Source organism: Metarhizium album (assembly GCF_000804445.1).
Source record: "Metarhizium album ARSEF 1941 chromosome Unknown scaffold_14, whole genome shotgun sequence".
In the NCBI taxonomy this organism is placed as follows: domain Eukaryota; kingdom Fungi; phylum Ascomycota; class Sordariomycetes; order Hypocreales; family Clavicipitaceae; genus Metarhizium; species Metarhizium album.
Window position 1 is genome coordinate 419,594 of NW_024467588.1, and position 24,244 is coordinate 443,837.

At 53.4% G+C, this 24,244-nt stretch overlaps 6 protein-coding genes across 6 annotated transcripts; 2 read left to right on the top strand and 4 right to left on the bottom strand.

The window, feature by feature from the left end:
* Nucleotides 1-418: 418 nt before the first annotated feature.
* On the top strand, nt 419-1,645 carry MAM_05587 (Mitochondrial carrier domain protein; the record flags this gene model as incomplete). Its single annotated transcript, XM_040824385.1, has 2 exons — nt 419-548; nt 708-1,645. 2 exons carry the CDS (start codon nt 419-421, stop codon nt 1,643-1,645), a joined length of 1,068 nt encoding a protein of 355 aa, XP_040677710.1.
* A 414-nt stretch (nt 1,646-2,059) lies between these two features.
* On the bottom strand, nt 2,060-2,829 carry MAM_05588 (Ribosomal protein L22e; the record flags this gene model as incomplete). The annotated part of the gene is made up of 4 exons (XM_040824386.1): nt 2,060-2,186; nt 2,277-2,473; nt 2,538-2,573; nt 2,815-2,829. 4 exons carry the CDS (start codon nt 2,827-2,829, stop codon nt 2,060-2,062), a joined length of 375 nt encoding a protein of 124 aa, XP_040677711.1.
* A 612-nt stretch (nt 2,830-3,441) lies between these two features.
* MAM_05589 (uncharacterized protein) lies at nt 3,442-13,325 on the bottom strand (the record flags this gene model as incomplete). The annotated part of the gene is made up of 3 exons (XM_040824387.1): nt 3,442-13,007; nt 13,092-13,146; nt 13,239-13,325. 3 exons carry the CDS (start codon nt 13,323-13,325, stop codon nt 3,442-3,444), a joined length of 9,708 nt encoding a protein of 3,235 aa, XP_040677712.1.
* Nucleotides 13,326-16,541: 3,216 nt separating this feature from the next.
* On the bottom strand, nt 16,542-18,175 carry MAM_05590 (DNA/RNA helicase, DEAD/DEAH box type; the record flags this gene model as incomplete). The annotated part of the gene is made up of 4 exons (XM_040824388.1): nt 16,542-17,051; nt 17,112-17,361; nt 17,426-17,914; nt 17,979-18,175. 4 exons carry the CDS (start codon nt 18,173-18,175, stop codon nt 16,542-16,544), a joined length of 1,446 nt encoding a protein of 481 aa, XP_040677713.1.
* A 794-nt stretch (nt 18,176-18,969) lies between these two features.
* On the top strand, nt 18,970-20,666 carry MAM_05591 (G-patch domain containing protein; the record flags this gene model as incomplete). The annotated part of the gene is made up of 2 exons (XM_040824389.1): nt 18,970-20,415; nt 20,568-20,666. 2 exons carry the CDS (start codon nt 18,970-18,972, stop codon nt 20,664-20,666), a joined length of 1,545 nt encoding a protein of 514 aa, XP_040677714.1.
* Nucleotides 20,667-21,484: 818 nt separating this feature from the next.
* On the bottom strand, nt 21,485-22,765 carry MAM_05592 (ECM33-like protein; the record flags this gene model as incomplete). Its single annotated transcript, XM_040824390.1, has 3 exons — nt 21,485-21,755; nt 21,820-22,654; nt 22,711-22,765. The coding sequence occupies 3 exons, from the start codon at nt 22,763-22,765 to the stop codon at nt 21,485-21,487; spliced, it is 1,161 nt and encodes a 386-aa protein (XP_040677715.1).
* Nucleotides 22,766-24,244: the final 1,479 nt, after the last annotated feature.

The following is a 24,244-nucleotide window of genomic DNA, read 5'->3' on the forward strand; positions in this document are numbered from 1 at the left end:
CATGGTGGTGGAGAAGACGATGGATGGTGGCGGAATGCGGGCAGCCGTGGCTGGACAGCCTCGCGCAATCGCAGCCATCGGCCATTGCAGGAAGGCTTCGGGCGCTCCATGTGGCGGAGATTGCCCGTGGAGCAGCTGCGGTGGCGTGGTGAGTCTGGAGTTCTGGACATTGTGTCGTGTCAAGACGAGAGTCAAGACGAGACGAGTCGAGTCGAGACGTCAAGACAGAGTCGAGGTCGAGTTCTCGAAAGCTGCCCTCCGATCTCGCACTCGTCGTCTCCACCAAAAATTCCCCGTCCCCGTCCCGCGCCCCGACCTCGCTTCCGCTTGTCGATACAACTGAGGTCGTCGTCCTGGAAGCAATCAGAACCGTCCACCGTGCACACGTCGGGGCAGCCCTCGGCCGTGGCTCGTCAGCATGGCCTCAACGGCAGTAGACGCGCACATGGAGCCACGAGGCCCGTCTACTCCAGTCAGCAAGCCATCGTCGCGCCGGGACTACAAGGGCTTCGTGGCCGGCGTGTTCAGCGGCATCGCAAAACTGACGGGTGAGAGAAGCCAAGGCCCCTTCCTCTCCCGCTTCACCTCGTCTCGTCGCCCTCCTCCTCCTCCATCAACTCAACCAACCATCCGCTCCTGGATAGCATAATGCCCTTTCGCTTGGGTGCAAGCTGACGCGCAAAAAAAAAAAAAAAATCAAAAATCAGTCGGCCATCCCTTCGACACCATCAAAGTACGCCTGCAAACAACCAACAGCGGCCGATTCAGCGGGCCTCTGCAGTGCGTCACACAAACCGTCAAGAATGAAGGCATTCGCGGCCTCTACAAGGGCGCAACGCCGCCCCTGGTCGGCTGGATGTTCATGGACTCGGTCATGCTCGGCTCCCTCACCGTCTACCGCCGCCTGCTGGCCGAGAATGTCTTCCACGCCTCATCGTGGACACCCGGCGCCGGAGAGGGTGCTGGCCTCGGATTCACCGCCCTCCTCGACAGACTCGGAGTGCTTCCGGCCTCCTCCTCCTCCTCCTTCTCCCCCCCTTCATCGTCATCACCGACGACGTACCTCCCACCTCTGGGCCACGGCATTGCAGGCATCTTCGCCGGCACAACCGTGAGCTTCGTTGCCGCACCAGTCGAACACGTCAAGGCCCGTCTGCAGATTCAGTATGCCGCTCACAAGTCGGAACGCATGTACTCAGGGCCCATAGACTGCCTGCGCAGGATCTACACCCACCACGGCGTACGCGGTGTCTACCACGGACTGTGCGCCACCGTCATCTTTCGAGCCATGTTCTTCTTTTGGTGGGGCAGCTACGACGTGATTTCGAGGTGGATGAGGCAGCGGACGAGCATGAGCGCCCCGGCCATCAATTTCTGGGCGGGCGGGTTGAGCGCGCAGGTTTTCTGGCTGACCAGCTATCCCAGCGATTTGGTGAAGCAGAGGATCATGACGGACCCGCTGGGCGGGGGCTTGGGGGACGGCGAGAGAAGGTTCCCCCGATGGAAGAATGCCGCCGTCGCGGTGTACAGGGAGAGCGGGTGGAGAGGGTACTGGAGGGGCTTTCTGCCCTGCTTCTTGAGAGCGTTTCCGGCGAATGCCATGGCGCTGGTGGCATTCGAGGGCGTCATGAGGATGCTGCCCTGAGGACTGTGCTGTGCTGGATGGCTTCAGACGGCGTTTTGAGACGCGCGGACGTGGTCGCAGTCACACTTAGATGGGCGAGTTGGGACCAGTGCTCCATATACCCAGCAGCGACGGCATAAACCTCGCGTATGACACTACTAGATGGCGGAAGCTTGGACAATTGAGACCTGGAAGAAAAGAAACCAAATCACTTTCACATCATGCGCAATGCCGTCTTGCAGTCGCACCCAGAAACGGGCTGGCTGGTTTTATTGGGAGAATCGCGAGGCGCAAGTAATCCTAGAAACATAACCCTCTCAGAAGAGACTCATGCCCGTGCTTCCCACCCCCCAACCACCACCGAAAGACACCACTTCTCGTCGCTGACCAAGACTCGTCGAGTAATCACTAGGGACGCAGCGAAGCGGACCTGGACTACTCGTCGTCATCATCAGCCTCGTCGTTGACGACGTTGAAGAACTTGAGCTCGTAGACACCACGCGAGGTGGAGACGACACGCAGCCAGTCGCGGAGCTGCTGCTTCTTGAGGAACTTCTTGGTCCTGCAACGCAACGAATGGTTGGTTAGCACGTCCGCCCGGCAGTACGCAGTCGTTGCCGCTGCTCAGTTGGATGCGCAGAGGTTCACGTACAGGTACTTGAGGTAGCGACCAGACAGCTCATTGTGGGCAATGATCTCGATCTTGCCCTCACCCTGCTGCTGGACAATGACATTGTCGCCCAGGTTGTTGGTGCGGCCCTCGACCTTGATGGTGTCCTGGAGGAACTTTTCGAAAGCGGAGACGTCGAAGATCTTGTCGCTAGCAGGCTGCTGAGCGTTGATGATGAACTGGCAGTGGCATTGCCCGTCAGCACGCGACCGAGAGAGAGAGAGAGAGAGCAAAACAACTTACCTTCTTAGTCTGCTTCTGGGCCTTGCCCGGTTTCTTCTATCAAGACAAAACGACAACTTAGCCTGCTGCTCGTTTCACGGCGGAGCAAAAGAAGAAAAAAAAATAAAGAGTATTTTTCATCACTGTCCAATGCCGGCGATCGCGACCTCGACAACATTTTCCCACACAACTCAGGCGTGTGTCGGACTGGGTGCAGGCAAATGACAGAAGTCGAAGAGACTCATCGGCCGGTGGGCGGGTGGTATTGCGCCAAACAGCAAAGCGGGTGGTTACATACTGTCTGAGGAGCCATCTTGTCTCTCTCGAGGTAATGAGTGGGTGTTTATCGGGAAGAACGCAAAGAGGTCGAATCCTGCGCCTTTTGAAAATTTGTGCCTGCTGTGCTTTGAAAAGACCGGCAACGGGAGGGAATAAAAGAGAGCAGACAAGAGAAGAGGCGCCTCAACCCACTTTGCTAGCGATGCGGCAGCGCTGCTGCTTGGTGGGCTCGGCTCGGCTGCCGCAAAATCAAAATCTGGTGCGGGTGACAAAAATGGAAAAATGGCCGCGGCATTAGGGCTCCGCCGTGCAAAACTGTGGGTGCGGGGTGGGGCGTCGTGTCGCACAGCAGATTTGTCGCGCCGGTCATCATCGATGTCACGCGAGCACTCACGTGACCTAGCTGCTCATCCTTGCCGACTTCAACTTGTCCTGGTGTTTACCATATCGTATTGGCGTGAGACAATGCCGTAGTTGTGAGCCAACAGGTCCAAAGCACAGACATCAATCTCATTGCCATCGTATCTCAAACACTAAACATCTAAACATCCAACTCGAAAGCTTGACAACAATTCCATCTCAGAATCTCGTGGGCCGTTCCGACTCGTACACTTCATACATCGTGATTGTCCACAAAGTAAAAACATCATCCAAATATTCTCCTCAGCACCCCCTTGAGCCCGGAAGACTTCTTTTCCTCTCCCTTCTTGCTACGCTCCGTCTTTCTAGCTCGTCGCGCGTTGTCTTCGGAAGCTGTAGTAGTACTGCCCTTCGATGAAGAGCCTCGGGGAGCATCGGTTGACTCTCGTGTCTTCGTACTCTTGGGACGAGATTGGTCGGTTGACGGCCGTCCTGCTCCGGGTTTGGATCGAGTGGTGTTGGATCGCTTGGGAGCTTCGATTTCGTATTCATACTTGGCCTCTCCTGCGATCGTCGGGCGCAAGCCGCTGCCTACTATCCCTTCGCTGTTCTTGAGCTCAAAAAATCGCTTGTCAGAGGATTGCGCAACTGGTTCCCTTTCGACAGGAGCAGAAGCGGATGGGACCCGTTCCGACTTGTGCTGGCTGGAGTGGCTATGTCGGCGCGAGGAGCGATGGCTTCGCTCCGCAGGGGGGTCCACGTCTCTATTGTTCCTACGGTCTCTATGCGCGGAGCGCTCCGAGGGCTCCGAAGGCTCTGACCGTCCCCGATGCTCCGAGTTTTGTTCACTAGGCTGACGCTCGGCTCTGCGTCGTTCGTGCCCGGCTTGTTCTTCCGGTGTTCGCCTCTTGCCAGAACTTGCAGAGCTTTCTCCGGAGACACCGCTGTCTCGTCGCTTGGGCGTTCTCGGAGGCGACTTTGATGCCTCTTCCCGCGTGTCATCAGACTGACGGCGATGGCTTCGTGAGCCGTGAGACCCATGAGATGAATGGCGTCTGCTCTCACGGTGCTCCTCTTCGCCACGGCTGCGGCTAGATCGGTTAGAGTGGTGAGAAGATTGCCTGCGGCGGCGATGCCTCTCCCTCTCCCTTTCGCCACTTGACGCTCGAGGCTCTCTTGAAGATTCGTCTGCAGATAAGTCAGTATCAAGCTGTGTCAAGTCCTCCTCAACAATTTCCCGTGAAACAACCGAGGAAAATTCCTCTTCATGGTCCTGAAAGGTACCGGCTTTGGGGCTGGCGGGAGGGCTGAAAGCTTCAGCAGTGGCATAAATGACAACTGCAGCCGCAACTGCATCCTCGGCGTTCCTAACCGCGAGTTTCTGCTTGCGCTTCATAGTCTTGTTTCGTTGTTGATCGACCATTGTCAAGTCGGGGACAAACACAGCGGGTGTAGGGGCTCTTGAATCGACATCGCTTGCATGTGCCGTGAGGCCAGGACTGTGCGTTGGTTCGACTTCGGGTTCTGTAGCTGCACGAGAAGAAATCTCACCGGTGGGAGCCAATTTCTCTTGTGCCTCAGTGACGTCCCGAAGTTGCTCTGTTTGTGTTGCTTCAGCGGGTTCCAGAGACTTTTCGTACTGAACAGCTAGGTCTGCCAGACGATTTGACATGGAATCATGTAACTTCCCAGCAGCGGCGGCTACCGCCGCACACGGAAGGGCTGTTATCCCAGTAGACGCCGAGGCAATATCAACGATTCGGCTGCCAGATTTCTCAGTTGAGCTCTCGGCTTGGACGACCTTCTCCTCCGATGACTTTCGGTGCTCTTTAATTGCGGTTCCAGTAGCAGGCGCACCGTCTTCAACCAGGAGCTCGACTACCATTTCCCGGGGATACCGCCGGTCCAAGTCTTCGAGCGGTGAGGATACAAGCTCAGCAGTGACAGATGCATCCACCTCCTGCTGAGCTTCTTCAGAGGCATCGACAAATTCCTCATCGATATCAGGAAAACGAGCCTGTTCTGGGGAATCACCAGTAGCTGCTTCATGACTCAGCCTCATCTCGATCAAAGCCTCTGCCGCTGCCTGGACCACCGGTTCCTGATCTACAGCTATTTCTGCCATGTCTTTCCGCTCAACAGATTCAGTTGGCGAAGCATCGATCTCTAGCTTGGTCTTTGGAATATCAGGAATAACAAGGACTGCTTGGCTAGAGGTAGCCATTTCAGCTTGTGTCTCGGCCCTGGAACGCTCAGTTGAAGTTTCCATGGCAAGTGCTGTTGCCGCCTGTTCTGCTGAAGGACCAAGTGTCTGGTCCTCTGCCGCAATCTCTGCAACTTCAAGGACTGACCCAACTGACGGTTCAGCTGACAGATCAGAATCCGGTTCTTTGACTTCAACAATGCTCTCTACAGCTGCATCAGGAAGCGTTTCTTCCAAAGTGTTTAGCTCCTGTACTTCGGCTTCTGTTTCTTCGACCAGAGAAGCATCATCCGGAATCTCCGGCTGCGACAGGTCAACTGTTGCGTTGTCTTCAGAATCTGGGTCACAAGGCCCTTGTACATCCTGTTCTATGACGCTTTCCTCCGCTGACTTGAATTTGGAGTCCTCGGCGTCCTCGATTAGTGCCCAAGACTCCGACAGAGGGTCATCTTGAGTCAGTCCAGCAGCATTGTCTTCGAAACTTTTTTCGGCATCGGTTGCTATGGGCTCTGCAACTTCGGTATTTGTTCCTTTATAGCTGTTGTCAATAATGACAGGAGCAACATCTTCAGATTCTGCGTCGGCCGCTTCCTGAGCCACCAGCTCTTCAGGCTTATTATCCAGGGGCACAGTCTCCTCAGGGGCTTTCGCTGGAGGGACATTCCCCTCGACAATTGAAGATGTCCTTGATTTATCTGACATCATCAGGGATCCACCCATTATTGCCAACGCAATTGGATCAACTGCCCGGAGAGGTATGCATTCGTCTGACTCCCCGGCGACCTCTCGGATACTTGGCTCGCCCTCGATCGCAGCCTCATCGGTCGATACTTGCGACAGGATGGACTCTTGAGTGACTTCGGTAACAGAACCAGTGTCAGGTTTTGTAGCCAAAATGGACTCTGCCTTGATCCCGGAATCTAATTCGTCGGCCGTTTGCGCCAACACAGCCGGCGCCTTAGCTGCGGCAACCGCATCTCGGATTGGGACAACGCCGGATTTCTGTGCAGCCCCATGAGCCAAGCCTACTTTCGAATTGTCCAAGCTGATAGTGTCCTCAACAGACGCCACGTCCTGGGCGATGTTGACCAGCGCAAGATCTTTAGTGAGCAGAGGCTTTGGCCCCTCCACAGGGTTCTCATTTCGCTCGTCCAACAGATTGAGCTTGTCTGTACCTGGATATGACTGAAAGCCCGTGTCCAAGACAAAATCAGCAGACTTTGGCGTCGTTGGATGCTTTGTTGCCTCATCCACAATGGCGGCTTCACTAACAGCAGACCTTAGATTTTGGTCCGAAGCCGTCTCAAACACTTCAATGGCTGCCGCATTGTATTCTTCAGGATCGAGGGGGATGGTAGCGACAGAGCTAGCCGCCGTGGAATTGGGTCTCGCCGTGGACTCTAAAGTGGGCTCTCCGGCATGTGGAAGTTCCTCCTCCTGAGAGGCAGTACAAGAAGCAGATGCTCGGGCAACTTCAGGGATTGCTTCTTCGCTGACTTGAGGCGAAACGGACGCGTCCGTTGCAGTGTCATCTACGACGATTGGCGCCTTTTGGGCGGTATCTAACGCCTCAATTTCAACCGATTCCAGCTCTTCCGGAGCCTTTGGTGTTACCTCTTTGGTCGGATCGTCCAGCAAGACGGGCTCTTGTGTGACCGAGGAACTTAAACCTTTGGTAGACCCAGCCGGAACAGGCTCTAGGATAGCATTATCGGCAGCAAAAGCCTCGTTCTCGTTTTGAAGGCCCAAGACATCCTTGGTGTCGTCCAACGCAAGTAAGTCTTCTGCCATGGGCGGGGTTTCTTCTTCAGCCACGGCCATAGCGTGCTTCTCCTTAGCTCGTGCCACCGGCTCTTCAGTTGCAGCAGACTCTTTTGAGATATTTTCGAGAACAAGCTTGATTGCGGCTCGTTGACCCAACTCGTCTTTGAAATCATCTAGCACAGCGGACTCTGCGGTTTGGTCAGGTCGTGTTCTACTAGCTGGAGCCAAAGCAAGATTATCATTCTTTGTCAGACTCTGCTCCTCGGTCGCGGAGACCATAGTATTGCGCTCTTCGTTTGGATGGAGCAAAGGTCCTTCAACCGGAATAGCTTCGGGCCCAGGAATTGACCGCGGCGTTCGTTGAGATACTTGTTCCACGAGAGGATCTTGTTCAGCAGCAAGGACTGATTCCTCTGTTCCCACCTCCTCGATGGCGCCCATGGCGAGGTCCTCTGCCACCATGTGTTCCGGGGCTTTACGCGTCGCTGCAGTAGCCTTGTTTAGAACCTCAGTAGCAGCAGGCCGCAACTCGACTGCTTCCTCTGTTTCTGGTGACATCAAAGCGCCATCGCCATCGTCCTCTCCAGCCCTCCCGGAACTGGTATATTCTACAGGTTCCAAAAACTCGATCGGGGTATCATGAAAAGAATGTAGTTCCTCACCTTTCTTCGACTTGGGAGTCAATTTTCCATCTCTAGGTATTGGTCCAACCGTGTCCTTGCTCTCTTCTTCCTCGGGTGTCTTGGGCGCCACTGGTCCATCTTTTGACCCTGCGGCAGCGGCGAGAGCAGCTCCACCCGCTGCAGCAGCAATGCCAGCAGCAATGGCCGCGGCAGCAGCTTTGGGAGAGTAATCTTCTGTCTCTTCTGTCTCAGCCTCTCCCTTTTTGAGCTCTTCGATAGGCTCCAAAGGATGGGACGGCTCTGGTTCCTTCGCTTCAGCTTCAGTCTCTGGTTCTAATTCCTCGGCGGCCAGTGCCCCTGGCTCCTTCTGTGACTTTGCGGCCTCGGGATCGGGATCGGATGTTTCGGCTTCAGCAACTTCGACGGCGGATACAGGCTCAGCTTCTTCTGGCTCTGCAACTTCAGCAGCTGCCTCCTCTGTGTTGGCTCCTCCCTCTTCAGCCGCAGCCGCTTCAGGGGATACAGCTTCAGTCTCAGCGACGCCTTCTGCCCTGAGCTCTTCCGAAGCTGCTGGCTCCTGGGCTTCTGCTGCTGGCTCTGCTGTCGGCTCCGTTTCATCTTTGGAGCCAACTTGGGCTCCAGTCTCGTCGGCATCTGGAGCCTCTCCTAACGATGCCTCATCAGCAGCAACAGCGTCAGATTCTTCAGCGATATCTGCTTTGGTAGTAGTCTCTTCCGCTACCTCAGTATGTGGCTCGGGTCCTTTCGCCTCTGCTTCAACCACCGGCTGTGTGGCAAGAATATCGGCTTCTTCCTTGGAGTCTATTTCCGTTTCTTCTTCCCGTTCACCTTCAACAGGCTCACTAGGTGGGTCAGGGACCGGTTGCTTCTCTGCAACGACGGCATCTTCTGCGTGGACAAGCTCTTCCTTGGTCTCAGCCTGGGCTGGCTCCCCGGTCTCTGTGGGCGGATCAGGGGATGCATCCTCCACATCCTCGGCGGCAGCATTCGGTTCAGCGACCTTGGTAGCGCTCTCGGGAGCTACCTTGTCTTGGAAGGCTTCTCCGGTGGCTTCGACAGTGACAACTTCCTTGTCTTCTTCAGAAGCGACTTCAATCTGATCTGATGTTTTCGCTTCGTCTTTTGTAGGCAGACCATCCGTATTCTCGTCACCATGCTCTGCGGGAATTAGCGCATCTTCTTTGGGCGCCTGTTCTTCTGCAAACGATGCGTCCGCTGGACCATCATCTTCTTCTATCAATAGCTCATGTGGAGCATCAACGTTGAGATCAGGCTTGGCTTCAGAGGCACTGTCATCGACATTAGATTCCTCTGCTACCTCTTGGTCCTCAACTGATACTGCAGAAGCAGGAGGTTCAGCCGCATTGTTCTCGATGGCATCAGAGGGTGCCTCATTAGCCTCCTTCATGATATCTGTCTCGGCATTGTCCTCATCAGAAGTAAGGGCAAGGTTCCCAGTCGTATCAGCAACATCGTCAATAACAGGTTCTTCATTATGTGCAGGCTCCTCTTCAACAGTCTCAGGAGGGGCTTCGGGTATATTTGTTGAATCTTCATCCTGAACTGCCTCCTTTTCCTGCTCCTGTGGTTCAACAATAGCTGCACTATTTGTCTCTTCAAAATCAGGTATAGCTGCTACTTCAGCTGCTTCCACCTTATCCTCAACTGGCTCTACCGGAACGTCGGCTTCCTGGGGCTGGTCTCCAGCTAGGCCTTCAGTCTCTGATTCTGTGGAATCAGGAGACCGGGCGGTAGTTTCAGTTGCAGGAACGGCGGTAGTCTCATCTGTAGGCTTGACAATGTCATCAACAGGAACCGCCTCTTCAATGTCCGCAGTCTGTTCAGCATTGGGTTCTTCGGCAGCTTGGTCATCACTGGTTTTCACAACAGTGTCAGATGGCTCTTCAACCTCCGTATCAGCTGCTACTTCCTTCAATTCTGCTGGAGCGGCAGCTAGGGCTGGAGTGTCGGAAGTGTCCTCGCTTTCTTTCGTTTCTTCCGATTCCTTTGGCTTGGGCTTTTCTTCGGCTCCATCGGTTAGTTCTTTGACACCCGTTTCTTCGCCTGAGGCTCCGGGTCCTCTGATGACTGTTGATACCTGCTCATCACTCAGAGAGTCCGATTGCGGCTCTGAGTGTTCATTGTCAGGGGCAGGTGCATCTCTTACGTCAGCTTTGTCAGGCCCTTCAGAGACGGCAGATTCCTTATCCAGCTTGGTCTCAGCATTGTCAAGGCTCGAGCCTTCTGTTTGTTTGTCTTGCTCGTTTGTTACAGACTCGGAAACAGAGGCTGTATTTTCATTTGTAATGGGCTCAGGCTCTTTGGTCGCTTTTGTCTCTCTGGTAGAAATTTCGGCTGCAGTGGTGGCTTCATCAGCTGTGGCAACCTCGACAGTTAATCCGGCCGTATCACTGGTCTCCGATTCCTCTGCCAGGGCTTCAGCGGCTCCTGCTTCAGCCGAAGGTTGGTCTTTATCCTCCGCTCCTAGTTCGTCAGGCTTCGCACTTTGAGTTTCAGTTGGGTCCGTTTCAGAGACTTCGGAATCTTTAGTTCCATCAGGGGCACCATCTTCAGGTTTTGACTCATCGACAGCAGGCTTCTCTGGCAATGTCTCTTCATCCTGTGGCTCAGTTGTCTCGGGTACGTCATCGCTCACTGGAGCAGCTGCGGACTCTCCGCTCACGGATTGTCCAGCACCAGTTGTAGTTTCCTCTATCTTCACTTCCTCCGCAGCTTCGGCGGTCGAACTATCGGCACCTAACTCCTCTGGCTTCATCTCAGTAGCAGTAGGCTCATCCACAGGTGCAGTTGCAGCTTCGACGCCGTCATTGGTGGGATCAGACGGATCTTCTTGTGACGATGTAGCTGTCGTCATGTCAGTCAGCTCCGTGATTTCTGCCTGTGCAGCTATCTCTTGGGCTGGCTTGTCTTCTTCTATTGGACCCACAGTGTTGAGGTCCTCTGTCTGAGTGTCCGTCTTATCGTTCTCAAGTTCTGCAGCTCCAGTAGCATTGTCGGGCGGGTGCTGTTTAGGCTCTTCTTTTTCTTCACTAACGGAAACTGGTATCTCTATTGGTTCTGCGGCCCTTTCTTCTTCCTTGACAGCCTCGTCTAGAGCGGCTTCCGTCGCAATAGCTTCAGGTTTAGCCTCCTCTGCTGTTGGTTCTTCAATCGCACGCGCAGAGTCAGACGCAGGCTCGGTTTGTGAATCGGGCTCAGTATCGTCTAGTTTGGCTTCTGCTGCCGTACTTGCTTCGGTTTGAGATGCTTCTTCAATGGCACCATCCACTGCCTTTTGAGATTCTGAACCATCGTTTAGACATGTTGGGACAGGCTCTGGTTCAGCAGTCTCAGCGTCATCGCCTGTATCAGGTTCTGCCACTCCGGCCAAACCTTCGTGCGTTGCTGGTTCTTCAGCCGTCATTTCCACTTCCGCTGACTCCACCGGAGACTCTCTCTTAGATTCTGGAGTTGACTCTGGAGCTGGTGAAGAGCCAGCGTCCGGCGATGCTTCCGCATCTCCAGTCGTTAGAAGAGCTTGTGGATCCGTGGAAGCAGGCGCCTCTTCTTTAGCTTTTTCCTTTACTTCGTCAAGAGTCGACGCCTCAGTCGATGTCAACTGGCCCTCTTGTTCCTGGGCTGCTGACTCCTCCATAGCATCATTAGTCGGTCCTTCAGCAGAAACTGTACCGGAAGGAGGTTTGTCTTCCGATGCGGTTTCCGTTGTAACAAGAGAGTCCCCTGAGGGCAAATCTTCCGTAGCTTCATCTCCAGTAGGAGTGGCTTGCGCAGCCGTTTCCACTGCTGCGGGCTGGATGTCAGGTTCTTGGGCAGCTGTTTGCTCAGCCTCAGGACATTGATTTGGGGACTCCTCAGGAGCCGTAGTCTCGGCCACCGATTCTTTGGGGGTTTCCGTCGCTGGCTCGGGGGCAGATGTTTCAATCTCAGTCGCCACCTCAGTAGGTGCAGCTTCTTCAACCAATTTGGCAGGCTCCTCCGAGGTAACGGCTTCATCTGATTCTTCCATAAGCTTCAGAGAACCCTCGGCAGCTGGCACTGGAGCAGGACTCGTATCATCAACTGCAGCTACTTCTCCCTTCAGACCTTCTACCACGACGGCCTCGGTCACTAATTCTTCGGCTGGTTTTTCATCAATATGTTCACCCTCAGCAGCCTTGTCCACAGATGCCTCTTCCGGCGCAGGGTCTGTATTCTCGGACACCTTCGCTTCGGTAGGATTCGTTTCGGTGGAAGCTTCAGTGGCAGCTTCATCGCCATGCTTTCCCTCCGTCTCAGTCACTGTTCCTGGCGGCGCGTCTGCTTCCGTGGTAGATACTTCAGCTAAAGCATCAGCGTTTGTACTCGCAGCTGCCGGCTCTTCAGCCGCCATGGCCGTCTCCTCCTCTGCTTTCTCAGGCTGAGATACTTCTCCAGGTTCAGGGGACGAAGTAGCTGCCTCGGGAGTCGCCGCAGGAGTTGGCGTCTCTTCCTTTAGTCCTTCAGGTTCGGGCGCTTCCGTCTCAGGCTTAGAATCGCTCATGGCTGCCTCGAGATGGATTTCTGCCGCTGGTGCAGCTTGTTCGACAGTGGTGGCTGCAATGACCTCGGGAGCTGGTGCTTCTGATTCCGATACGGATTTACCAGGTTGGCTCTCCTCCTCAGCTTTCTCCTCAGCTGGGGCCTCAGTGGTCGGCACCTCAGGGGATACCTTTTGAGTCGTCGGTTCCTCGGCGGCCACGACTGTCTCCTGCTGCATAACCACGACCTCCGCCTCTTCAACCGCAGGTACGGGAACCTCGGAGCCAGCCGCCGCTTCCTCAACTGCAGGGGTGTCTTCCATCACCACTCCAGTGTCGGCCTCTTCAATCGTGTGTCGGGGGGGCTCAGGAGCTGGCGAATCTGCTTCCACCGTAGGCACGCCCTCCTCTTCCACCTCCCGGGGTGGTGCCTCGTCAGCCTTGGCGTCGGACTGAGGTTCCTTGATCGCAGGTGTGCTTGCCGCACCCTTATTCTTCTTCTTGCTGTTCTTCTTTTTGTTTTTCTTCGATGCCGTTGGTGTCGCTACGGGCTTGTCGTCATCCTCATGATTCGTGGCTTCCACATGGGTATTCGTCTTATTTTTCTGCTTATTTTTGCGTTTTTTAGAAGGCCGTGAGTTTTCTTCCCTCTTCGGCTCCGGCTGATTTGACGGCTCTGCACCTGGGCTATCTTCACCTACATCCTCGCCATTATCTAGATCTTCTATGTGACTGGGTTAGCTCTACTCCATTTCACTAGTCTGGTGCCGCCAGTCACGGCATCTCGGATGTGAGATATATAGTCTACCTTGATGGTCTTCCCCTGGCTCCGGTTCCGCTTCGGATTCCGATACGCGAGTGTACTGCACATTTGTGTAATCAGAAAATTGTACGTTTGATAAACCAACAGCTGTCCTATGTGGACAAATAGCAACAGTTTGATGAGAATCCATACTGTCGTTGGGTCTTTCCCTCCATCAAAGGCCAGAGGCTCTGCTTGGAGGGTGGGTTGGGCAGCGCTTAAATCAGTCACGGCCGCCATACAGAAAATGCTGAGTGGTGTCACAGCTTCTTCGACTTTGTATTGGGCTGTCGGGTAGATGCAGCCAGATGGGCAGCCAAATGTGTTGGATCGGGGCTGCTTGGGCTGATTCCAGAATTGGGGAATAACAAGTTACGTAGTCGTACAGACAATTATGCGGGTGCAATGCACATTCAGATGGCGTGAACAACAAGCTCAAGGGCAAATCAAAACGCAAAACGGCAGCACCAAACGACAATGGATTGGTGAAGTAAAACAAATTGCTTGTGATGTGAGGTGCAAATGCAACGATTTTCCAAAAACAAAAGGGGAGACGAAAAGAAAAATCTGTCGAACGGGGTGTGGTCAAAGGTCACTGACAAGACAACTTGACCGCTTCCTAGGAACGAAGCCCTTGTTTACATGGGCTCGTCTACCAGTAGTACGTACGTACGGAGTACGGAGTACTAGTACTACTAACTACTATGTACGTGCAAGATGAGGGACCCATTTTGGATAGGAGCGCGTACCAGACCCATGGCATGGCCGCTTGGTTCAGCGGAACCGAAATTGACATAAATCATGGGCGACCTTTTTGTTGCCTGATCAGCCACGAGAAGTACGTAGTAGTAGTAGTACAGAGCCGGCTCACCCTTGTCCAGGCCGCCAAGACGAAGATGGGATGGCAACATCATCAGTTGCATCTCCTGTCTTCTTCCTGTCTCTTATCTACTCCGCGGACACGATAACTTGTCGGTCATGAGGTTGTCAGCGGCTCTGAGCGGCGGGCCACGTCGGACAGCGATTAGGCTGTCGACACGAGACATGCCAGCTTCCAAGGTCGAGACCTGTCTGCGTGGAAACGGGACATGCCGTGGCAGGGGAATCAGTGGAAGGCGAATGCTGACTGGCAACTTGATACTGCTCCTCGTTCTGCTTGTTTTGATTAGTCTCTTTGGTGGTACTGCTGATGCCCGACAACAACGCAATGAGACCCTCTGGGGCTGCGCATAACGTTACCGGGCAATAGTTGGCGTCGAACAGCAAGGGTGCAAGCTGATGATGGGCAGAGGTTGTCACGAAAGCGGACCCCGAAGTATCTGTCTGTCTCGTGCCGGTGCGGGTTGGGCCTCGACGCCGCGTTGGCGTTGCGGAGCCAGCCCATGGATGAATATTTAAGAGTCGACTCCGGCCGGATAACGAACGGCGTGGCCCTCCTCGCCCAATGCCTGCAGCCAGGTTTGGTTAGCTAGTATGTACTACCAAAGAAGAGACGATCCGTGTGGCCCGGAAACGCTTTCGTGCCTTTTGATGCAGCAGTTTGCATTCTATCGTCCAAGAGCCCAGACTGCAGAGTCCAGAGACCCAAGGGCTTCGAGACTGCAACGTGGCTCGTGTCCACTGGTGTCGACGGGCCGCACAGACAAAAGGATCCATCCGTTGTGTTGGCTTGACTGCAGGACGCATGCACGAAGTCGGCGTTGAGGAAAGTGCTCCCGGTGAATCAGATGTGCTGCTCCGAACGGAGAACGGCATTGCATTTGGGAGTAGTGAGCACGGAATGCGGAGTAGTTTTTTGGTACGGAGTACGTAGATGCAAGTTGCAACTTGATGTTGATTTGTGCAAGCGCGACTGCCTGGAAACATTGAATGCTCGTGCAGAAGTGGACCCAGCGCCTGCCCGGTGTTACTTTGTGCACGGGACTATGTCGCTCCAAAAGGTTCATGGTCGTCTGTCTCTGTAAAGGTTGGCTTCGAGTACAGAGTACAACCTCGTCGATAACATTCTTCCGCCCGTCAGTTATTACGCTGGAACTTCGAGATCGACTGCGCCGTGCTCTGTGCTTGACGGAGATTTCGGCTCCAACAACATATCCGAGTACTCCGTACGCTGTAGTAGTATAGCCTAAATAAGTACCTCTGCATGAATAAATATCGCCAAAGCACTACTACTCCATGCGACGCTGGCCATATCCAACCTCTTTCCCATAAAGAAACTCGCAACGGTAAGTACTTAAGGGTCTAGCTTAGTTTTAAATTCACGACGGCGCTAGTCCAAATCCATCAGCTAGTGTCCTTTGCCTTTTTTGTATGTGTCATTTGCTGCTAGCCCAAGTTTAAAGAGGCAGGCGCATCGGCGTTTTTTTTTTAAGGCTTGGCTCCACTATCGCGAGATTTTACATTTTGGTGTTTTGAAGTAGTATCAACAGCGGCGCGCAAGTGATGAAGGAGACTGACTCTTTATGGAACGGTCTGGCGGGGGGATATAACGGCCATCACTTCGTTTCGCTTCAACACATTCTCTCCTCGCTCCAGTTTGGCTGAGGTCAGGCTCTGCCTTTGAAACCGAGTCTTGGACTGTCCCTAGTTGGCGAGCTGCTCTGGTGTCATTGCACGGTAATCTAGTCATGCGGGCTTGCAGGATGGTGGGGAGGGGCTGGGCAGGTCTCCATTAAAAACAAAGAATCATCGTCATATAAGAATTATCATCATAAACGGTGATACTACTGCTCCGCACGAATAATAAGAATCAAAGTAACCGCAGCGGACACGGAGTCGGTATCACCACTATTCTGGTCACAGCATGTGTACCATGACGCCTGTGTGCTATCCATCTCGGCTTTGAGGAGGATTCTTGTATATGAGGTACGTACTGAGTACTTAAGTACCTAGGTACCTAGCTACTCAAGTTGACGGAAAATATCAAAGTACTTAAGTAACTACCTAGGTACTTAGATCGGTGCGGTCTCGGCGGTGAGCAAGGATCAGATGGCATAGCAGGGAGATACCGGGGCGACCAACAACCGCCATAACCGCAGTTCGGTCAAGGAACAGCCATGGCTTGATTCAGAATCGGGAATCTACATGTGCTTTGGGGTACTAGCCATGCAAGCTCAGTTGACAGTGCTGCGAACCCCACGATCGCGTTACGATGAGCAAAAGTATCTTGTCGGATCTTCGTGGAATTCACCAGCCAACCTTTAAAATATCATGGCTCACATCTCTGGCATGGCGTCATCATTTCCCCTTATTGTAACTATTTTGTTTACTTCGAATATGGTACTGGTATCTCGGCAAGCATTGTTACACTCCCCTTTCAAACTGAGCGAGGACTGGCGACCAATTTCCACCGCACCCCATCGTCGAAAGCCCGATTACACTGCGTCAAGTCATTACTGTGACGTACAACCTTGGTCACCAAAAGCTACTCATTGGCGTTACCCTGCCTGACCACCCCTAGGAGGCAGGCGCAGCACCGCCCTGATTGCCCTCATCCACCTTGGGGACATAGTTGGCTTGTGCGCTGTTCTTCTTGATAACGTGTTTGACCTTCTCTTCAGCTTCATCCCAATCATCCGTGGGCAAGTTCACCAAGTCGATGCCAAAGTGCGAAGCAATAGCGTTAAGAGCATCAAAACTCTTTTGATCGTAGACGAAACTGATGCTGACACCAATACGGCCAAATCGACCTGTTCGGCCGATACGGTGCAGATACGTCTCGGCATCAGGCTCCTCACCTTTTGGACCGGGCTTCATGGGAATATCATAGTTGATGACCATCGAGACACTGGAAACGTCGATTCCACGGGATAACAGATTAGTAGTGACGAGAACCTTGCTCTCGCCACTGCGGAATTTGGCGAGCAACTCTTGTCTCTCGCTACTGTCAAACTCTCCGTGCAGTACGGTCACCTTGTGACCGTCGCCACTCATGCGCCGTTGAATTTCACTGGCGCTCTTTCGGGTCTATCATCTGACTGTCAATGTTCAATTCAAATACGCCATCACGACGCATACGCAGCATACCTTTACGAATATGACCGACTGTCCAATAGTCATCAACCCATATAGTTTGCAAAGAGTATCATACCGCGCATTTTCGTCTGGGCAGTCTATAAACATCTGCGAAATGCCCTTGACGGTGAGCTCTTTGGCTTTTAGAGTCAAAGTGTTTGCGTTCGGTGCGAACTTGGGGATGTATTCCTGTACTCGTGCCGGGAACGTAGCGGAGAAGAGTAGTGCCTGAGTACTGGCACTGGTGTCGGGTGGCAAAAGGCTAATATTCCTCAGTTAGATCAAGACAGCTGCTACTATGCGCGTGGAGGGTGTTTGTGACTCACTGGCGCTTCACTCGAAGGCATTGGTCGCCCAGACCAGCCTGGTCCAGCATGTTATCAGCCTCATCCAGGACAAGTACTTTGAGCTTAGAACCGTCAAGCTGCCTGCGACGGCCCAAATCCAAAACTGTGCCCGGAGTACCAACTACAACGCTAGCTCGAACTGCTTCTCCTCGAGGAATTTTCTGGGGTATGGCAAGCGCAACCTTGAGGTTTTCGATAAATCGTCCAATATTGAGAATGTTTCTGTAAATCTGGTCCGCAAGTTCTTGCGTAGGGGCCAGGATCAAAGCCTGTGGCTGTTCCGGCTGGGTGAAGTCGACACGAGACAGACTAGCTGTGAGGAAAGCAACAGTCTTGCCGGTACCGGACTGCGACTGGGCAACCATGTTTTTGGGGGGATTGCTAAGCATGAGCGGTAGGGATTTGCCTTGAATTCTGGAAGGCTTCAAGAAATTCTCTGATAGAAGGCCCTTCAAGATCGGTTCGGGCCTAGGAGAAGGGGGTTTATTAGTATTCCAGCTAGTAGTTTGACATGTCTGTCTACCGCACATACAGTCCCAAGTCTTGCCATGTAGCAGCCGAGTAGATGGGAGCAGCGTTATCACCACTGATGGTCACTTCGACGTCACCTTCGGCTTCGTGTAGGGCAGAGCCGCCAATGGCAGCGGATGCGCCATCAACTTGGGCATCTGAAGCTGCTGCATTGTCCGGTTCGTCGGGGCTCGTGATACGATTCGCAAGATCGGACATTGTGTTTGATGGCGATGATGTTCGAGAGGTCAGTCGAACGATCAGCCAAACTGGTGATTGCTAGTTTCTGGCTAGCTCGAGGATAGATGAATAAATCAGGGCTTCCTGAGACAGTCGACAAGGCCGGAGATTGGAAGCAATAGGTGGGCGGCTGCAATTTTGGCGGGGTGCGTGCTCAGAGCACGTCCAATTTTTGCTCCGCGCACATCAGACCCAGTTTTCATCCGCTCACACCCGTCGCCAGCAGAACAGGTACATTTCATACAGTTACTAGTTACAAGATACGTATGTGTAACTGGACGGGTTGTTGCGCTGGGAAGCTGATCACGCGGCCCGTAATGTGCACTATTCAACAAAAACACCAGCAATCGCGCTTTTTGAGCGATTTTCCCGCCCGATGCGGCGTTGTTAGAAATCTGATATGTTTCACACAACACGGCCATATTTACCTAAGTACTTGATATCGTGACAACTGTTCATTTGTACTTGAATGTACTAGGGGAGTGTAGCAGCCTGCCGCTAACCCAAAATAGTTCTTCTGGGCCGCAGCTAAGTACTAACTACCTGAAGTAGGTACCCATTAGGTCGTTCCGTCCTTTATCCGACCCGCCTCACTCTGAAGTCTTTCACTTAGCCAAGCTAGACACGAACATCGAGAGTGCCGTCACAGTATTCAGCTTCTGCCTTTTACTACGGCACACAATTACAATTCATAACCCTGATATTGTTTTTACTTCAGGTCAACTGTGTCGTTTGTCCACTGCAACCGCGCCTATTGGCGTCGCAAAGTCTCAATGGCCGCACCAACGCCTCCACCCTCATCAAAGACACCATTCTCACTTTACGATAACCTCTTAGATCCCAATGATCCGCCTCCTCCGGCCACGATATCCTCCGCTCCAGTTCTGTACGGTCAAGCTGAGTCGGTCGCCGAAGCCAAGAAGTCGCTAGATCCAGCTCTGCGGTTTCAGCCCATCCGCCGCCCTCCCGTAAAGCAAGCAGCCAAAACCAAAGGTGCCGCGTTTCCAAAGTTAATAGCAGCTTCCAAGCCGCTTGGCACTGCAGAGCCGAGTGCAAATCCAGTTCACTCGGCACCCCATGCCTCGTCGGCCTCAGCTACCGGGCAGTCTGCCAAGAGTACTCTCGCAGACTGGGCCGCGACGGAGGAAGACGAGTGGCGGTACGGCGTGGGTGAGAAGCGCCAGCGTGGTGGGCGTAAGAAGAAGAAGAAGCAACAACAGATGCAAGTCGAAACGGATTGGGATGAAATATATGACCCAGCTAGGCCGACAAACGTTGACGAGTACTTGAGAAGTGATGAGAAGATAGACGAAGTGAGAGAATGGAAAGCACTGCTCTATCGGCACAGGAAGAAACCGGATGAAAGCGACGCATCAGATGATGAGGACGAGGATTCAATGCCAGTGCCATCAAGTCAGCACCGTCCTTCTTTCCGTGACCGTCTCGTTGCACACATCTCCAGTACTAACTCAAGTTTAGAACAATTCGCACCTCCCCCTTCGTACGCCTACGTGCCGCCACCGCCTGAATCGCCTCCAGCACCACCACCGCCAGACGAGAGCGCCGATGATGCCTACGCCCACCGCTTGGCCTTGTCTTCCAACAGTCAACCTCCGCCGCCGCCCTCGCCGCCCACGCAACCAAACGAGCCGCCTTCGATTCCACCACCGACAGACTCAACGACCATATCCCGCGCCCCCGTACACTACACTCAACCCAGAGACTCTGGCGAAGAAAACGATACCAACTCCCCGCCCCCAACTCTCGGCGGCGGCAGCGACAACGACGAGATGTGCAAATCAGAGGCTCAGCAACGCTCAAACCGCCCCGGCCAGGCCGGCTTCGCTCACCGCCTCATGTCCAAGTACGGCTGGACCCAAGGAACGGGCCTCGGCGCCAACGAGACCGGCATCACCAACCCCCTCCGGGTACAAGTCGAGAAGCGCCGCAAGAAAGCTGATGCCGAAGGTGGCGGGTGGGCAGAACCCAAAGGTAAAGGCAGAATCATCGGTTCCAAGAGCAAAGATGAAGCCGGCAGCTTCGGCCCCATGAGCGACGTGATCGTTCTGCAAAACATGTTGGAGAACATGCCCGATCTGCAGGCCGAGATAGCCGACGGCTTGGGCCAAGAGATTGGGGAAGAGTGCGGAGAAAAGGCGAGTGTTCCCTGCATGGCGCCTCATCCCCCTGCAATCCATTCACTAACGCATCATGCTGCAGTACGGCCGTGTGGAACGTCTCTACATTCATCAGCCTACTCGCCAGGTATTCATCAAGTTCACAGACCAAGTCTCCGCTTTGCGGGTATGAACCTTGTCCCACTACATTCCAAGTCCCTTGGGCCGGATCACCTGCTAAACTTGGAACACAGGCGGTCAACGAACTAAATGGTCGTATATTTAACGGCAACGCAATAATACCCAAATTCCACGATTCAGAAGCGTTTGAGAGGGGTGTGTATAATGTCTAGTAATGTCTTTCTTCTCATTCAGGATACACGGGTACCCAAGTACCCTCGAGCCATGAAACAGTTGCGTCGATATTCGACGTACAGTCTGTCACTAGTGATGTCAACAGCATGTGCAATGCACTGGGCTGTTTCAGCATCATCATCACATTTCGCCGGATGCAGTGACGCCCCTTGCTCTGAGTGTGAAGAAGCAAGTAGATACCCGCTTGAAATACACACACCCAAAGGTGTCGCGGGGCATCGTAATACAACAAATGGCGTGAAGGTATCATGTAGGTGGCATCATCTACACTTATTGGCAGATGCTGGTACGTAGTGCAATTGCGGGACAAATAGAATAAATATGTTCACTTGCATCATCTGTATTTGCACGCCTTTGGAATCCGGACGCCCGTTGATGTGGTCGCATGGCGATGGTCATTCTTTTTAGTCTCTAGGACCTGACCGATGGGTATTGTTTGTCCTGAAATAGCTAGTCGGGATCAAAAATGGTAAGAGCTGGCCAGCTGTATTTTGTGGAAACTACCATCTCCAGTAACTACTTTCCGAGCCATTCATGGGAGAGGAGAAAGAGGGAATACCGTGGACTCCCGTTTAGTCATCTCCAAAGATGAATCAAATACAATCCATTATTAAGTCCTAGCATGTATGAGACGCACACGGGCCATGTTCGTCTGGGGCACTCAACCCGCCCGCCTACAGGTGAGGGCCGGTAATATACTACCAACTACCGATTAAAGAAAAGGCGAAACATATGTCGAGGAACAGCTGAACGACGCCAACATCAATCAAGTCTGATACTTTTGTATCCGGATGTCTTAGATCAATTGCGCAAATCCAGCAACAGCAGCAAAGCCCAGCAGGGCGTGGTTGATACCGAGGCTAACAGCGGCAGAGTCGGTGCCGTTAGTTGAAGTGCCACCTTTGCCGCCCTCATTAGCCTTTGCATTGTTTGAGGTGCAAGACGCCTTGCCCTGGATAGCCTTGCTCTTCGACAGGCCGTTGAAGAAGGAGCAGAAGGATGAGATGTCGGTGGTAGAAGTCACGGTCACGGCGCCCTTGATGTCGTTAAGCTTAGGCATCTCGACACTGTTACAAAAGGATGAGGTTAGCACAAAGACCGCCGTAAGCATGAACTGGGGCTTGTGCTTACGTGTTGAAGCTACCAGCCAAAAGCATAGCACCTCCTATAGTCGTCAGTTCAGGGAAAAGGTTGATCTTCTCCAGAGCAGTATTGTTGCGGATGGTCATGTCGCCATTGATCTTCTCGAGAGAAGTGAAGGAGATGTTTTCCAGCTTCTTGTTGTTCTCCAGAGTAAGGGAGTCCTTGATTTGGGTCAGCTTGTTGGCGGAAACGGAAAGAAGATCTGGGCTCTCCTGGAAGCTAAGACGGTTGGCAGTCTTCAAGCGAGGTGCATCGAAGTTCTTGATGGATCGGAAGTCGAGCTCGCCAGCGGATTCGAGGTTGGGCATGTCAATCTGCATGCTGCCAGCATTGTCAACAATAGAGATAATGTTCGTAACGTTTTGGATTGTGGAGTTGAACGTGTTCAAACGACGGTTGTTGGAAATGGTCATATTGTCGACGGTAGCAACGTTAAGACCCTTGAGATCCGAGGCGAAGGTGTCCTGAACTCTGACTGTCATAACCGTGATACTCCCGTTACCAACCGACAAACTAGTGAGCTGGGGGAGATTGATAAACTCGAGGTTCCCAGCCTTTTGGAATGAAGGCATCGAGACAGCGTTGAGAAGCTCGCAACCTTGGATACGACAAGTACCATCAACGGTCCTGAGCGACGACGAAGAAACGCCAACAAGTTGTGAGGCGTTGTTGATGATGAAGTCGCCTTTGATCTGTCTAGGGCCCTCGAGGGACAGGCTCCCGGCAACACTCGCATCGACGGTGACATCACCCTCGACAACGTCGCAATCAATGACAGGAGTAGGCTGGGTAATCTTGACGTCCTTAGAGCAGGTAGTGGCAGCTATTTCGTCGTCAGAGCATGAACACCCATGGCCCAGCAAGTAGAGAGCTTCTTACCGGAAGCGACGCCAGCAACAGCCAGGATGGCCGGGAAGAGCGTGACAGGATGCATTTTTATCTGCAGAATTAACTGGTTTAGAACCAAAACATATATGGTTGATGTATTGTACGGAGCGATCGTGCGAGCGTGTGGAATAGAATGTTGGGGATTCGACAGTTGTCGGCCTTGATTGATTTTCTGGTGTATATAACTCTATCCACTGCAGTCCAAAAAGGGCTTCGACAGCTGGCAAAGAATGTTTGTCGAAATAGACTGCGTTCCCAATGATGCAAGATACGAGGAAGGATTTTCTGGTCGAAAGTCTCGACGGCTCGCGACCCAAGCGGGCACGCCCCGAGGCAAGAATCGAAAGGAGGGTTGGAAGAGCACGAGAATTCGGGCAAGACCGAATTGGGCGATGACTTGTGTGTAGGTAGGAAGGAAGGGGATTGGAAGGGAAAGTGGCAGGAGCAAAGCGAAGTTGGAGACGAAAATTGGGTGGATTGGAATTGGGAAGCCACGAGCGTGCGATGACGAAACAAGGTGCAAAACCTACCGTCTCTTGTCTTTCAATCCTGCTTGCCAATGTTTTGCAAGGTCGGCAGGCTATATCGCCTTGCTGTTGGGCTCCAAGGGTCGGTCGAGAGACGGGTTGGCGGTTATAAAAGAGGCGATTTGCAACCTGGTGAACGAATGGCGGGAATCGAAAAAGCCGAAACGATGACACGACGGCGACGACGACAAAAGGCGAAAGCAGCGTCAGGACGAGGGAAAGGGAACGGGAGGATGGGCAAAGAGGATGGGCAAAGACAAGGAGGAGACAGAGCTAGGGATTTTCTCCTTCTATCTCTCTGACCCTTGCTGGCTTCAACCAAGTGGACCGTGGACCGTGGACCGTGGACCGCGGACCATGGTCAGGCCAAGCAACCTGGACGAGCTGCCCCCCAAACAACACCATGCCAGGTCCCGTCGACATCTGATAGCCCCGAGGCCTCAAGCCCGAACGGCACAGACCAAAGCCATTCACGCTGGGACCGCAAAAAGGGGGGGGTGTCCTGGCGGCCGTGTTAGCGGCTTTGTGGCATGCACTTGCAAGCCTGCCTCGTCTCATTTGCTATTTGCTTGCCAGCACTCCGTACGGTACGGTACGGGGCCTTGAACCAACTGCTTTGACAATTGGATGCCACTAGACGAGCTTGGGTGAGAGGGAATGGAGTTGTATGTTCATCAGGGGCCGACGGGTGGAAATGCTTCCTCTGGCTTTCCGGTGCCCAACCTCTACGCCGTCAATTCACATCTTGACACTGTCAGTGACACTGTCACCACCGCAATTGCAATCAGAGCCTGGGCGTCAAGGCGGACGAACACTCGCACAGGCCCCACGCACCCACCAGGGCTCAAGTCAACACCCTTGCGACTGCGACGACGACGTGGTAGCAGAAAAACAACAAACAAGCAACCACTCAGCTATATTTTCTGCGACCCGCGTGCCTTGGTCCTTGGACCTGGCAGAGGCACCCACGACCGCTCCACAGCCACCAACGCCACCAT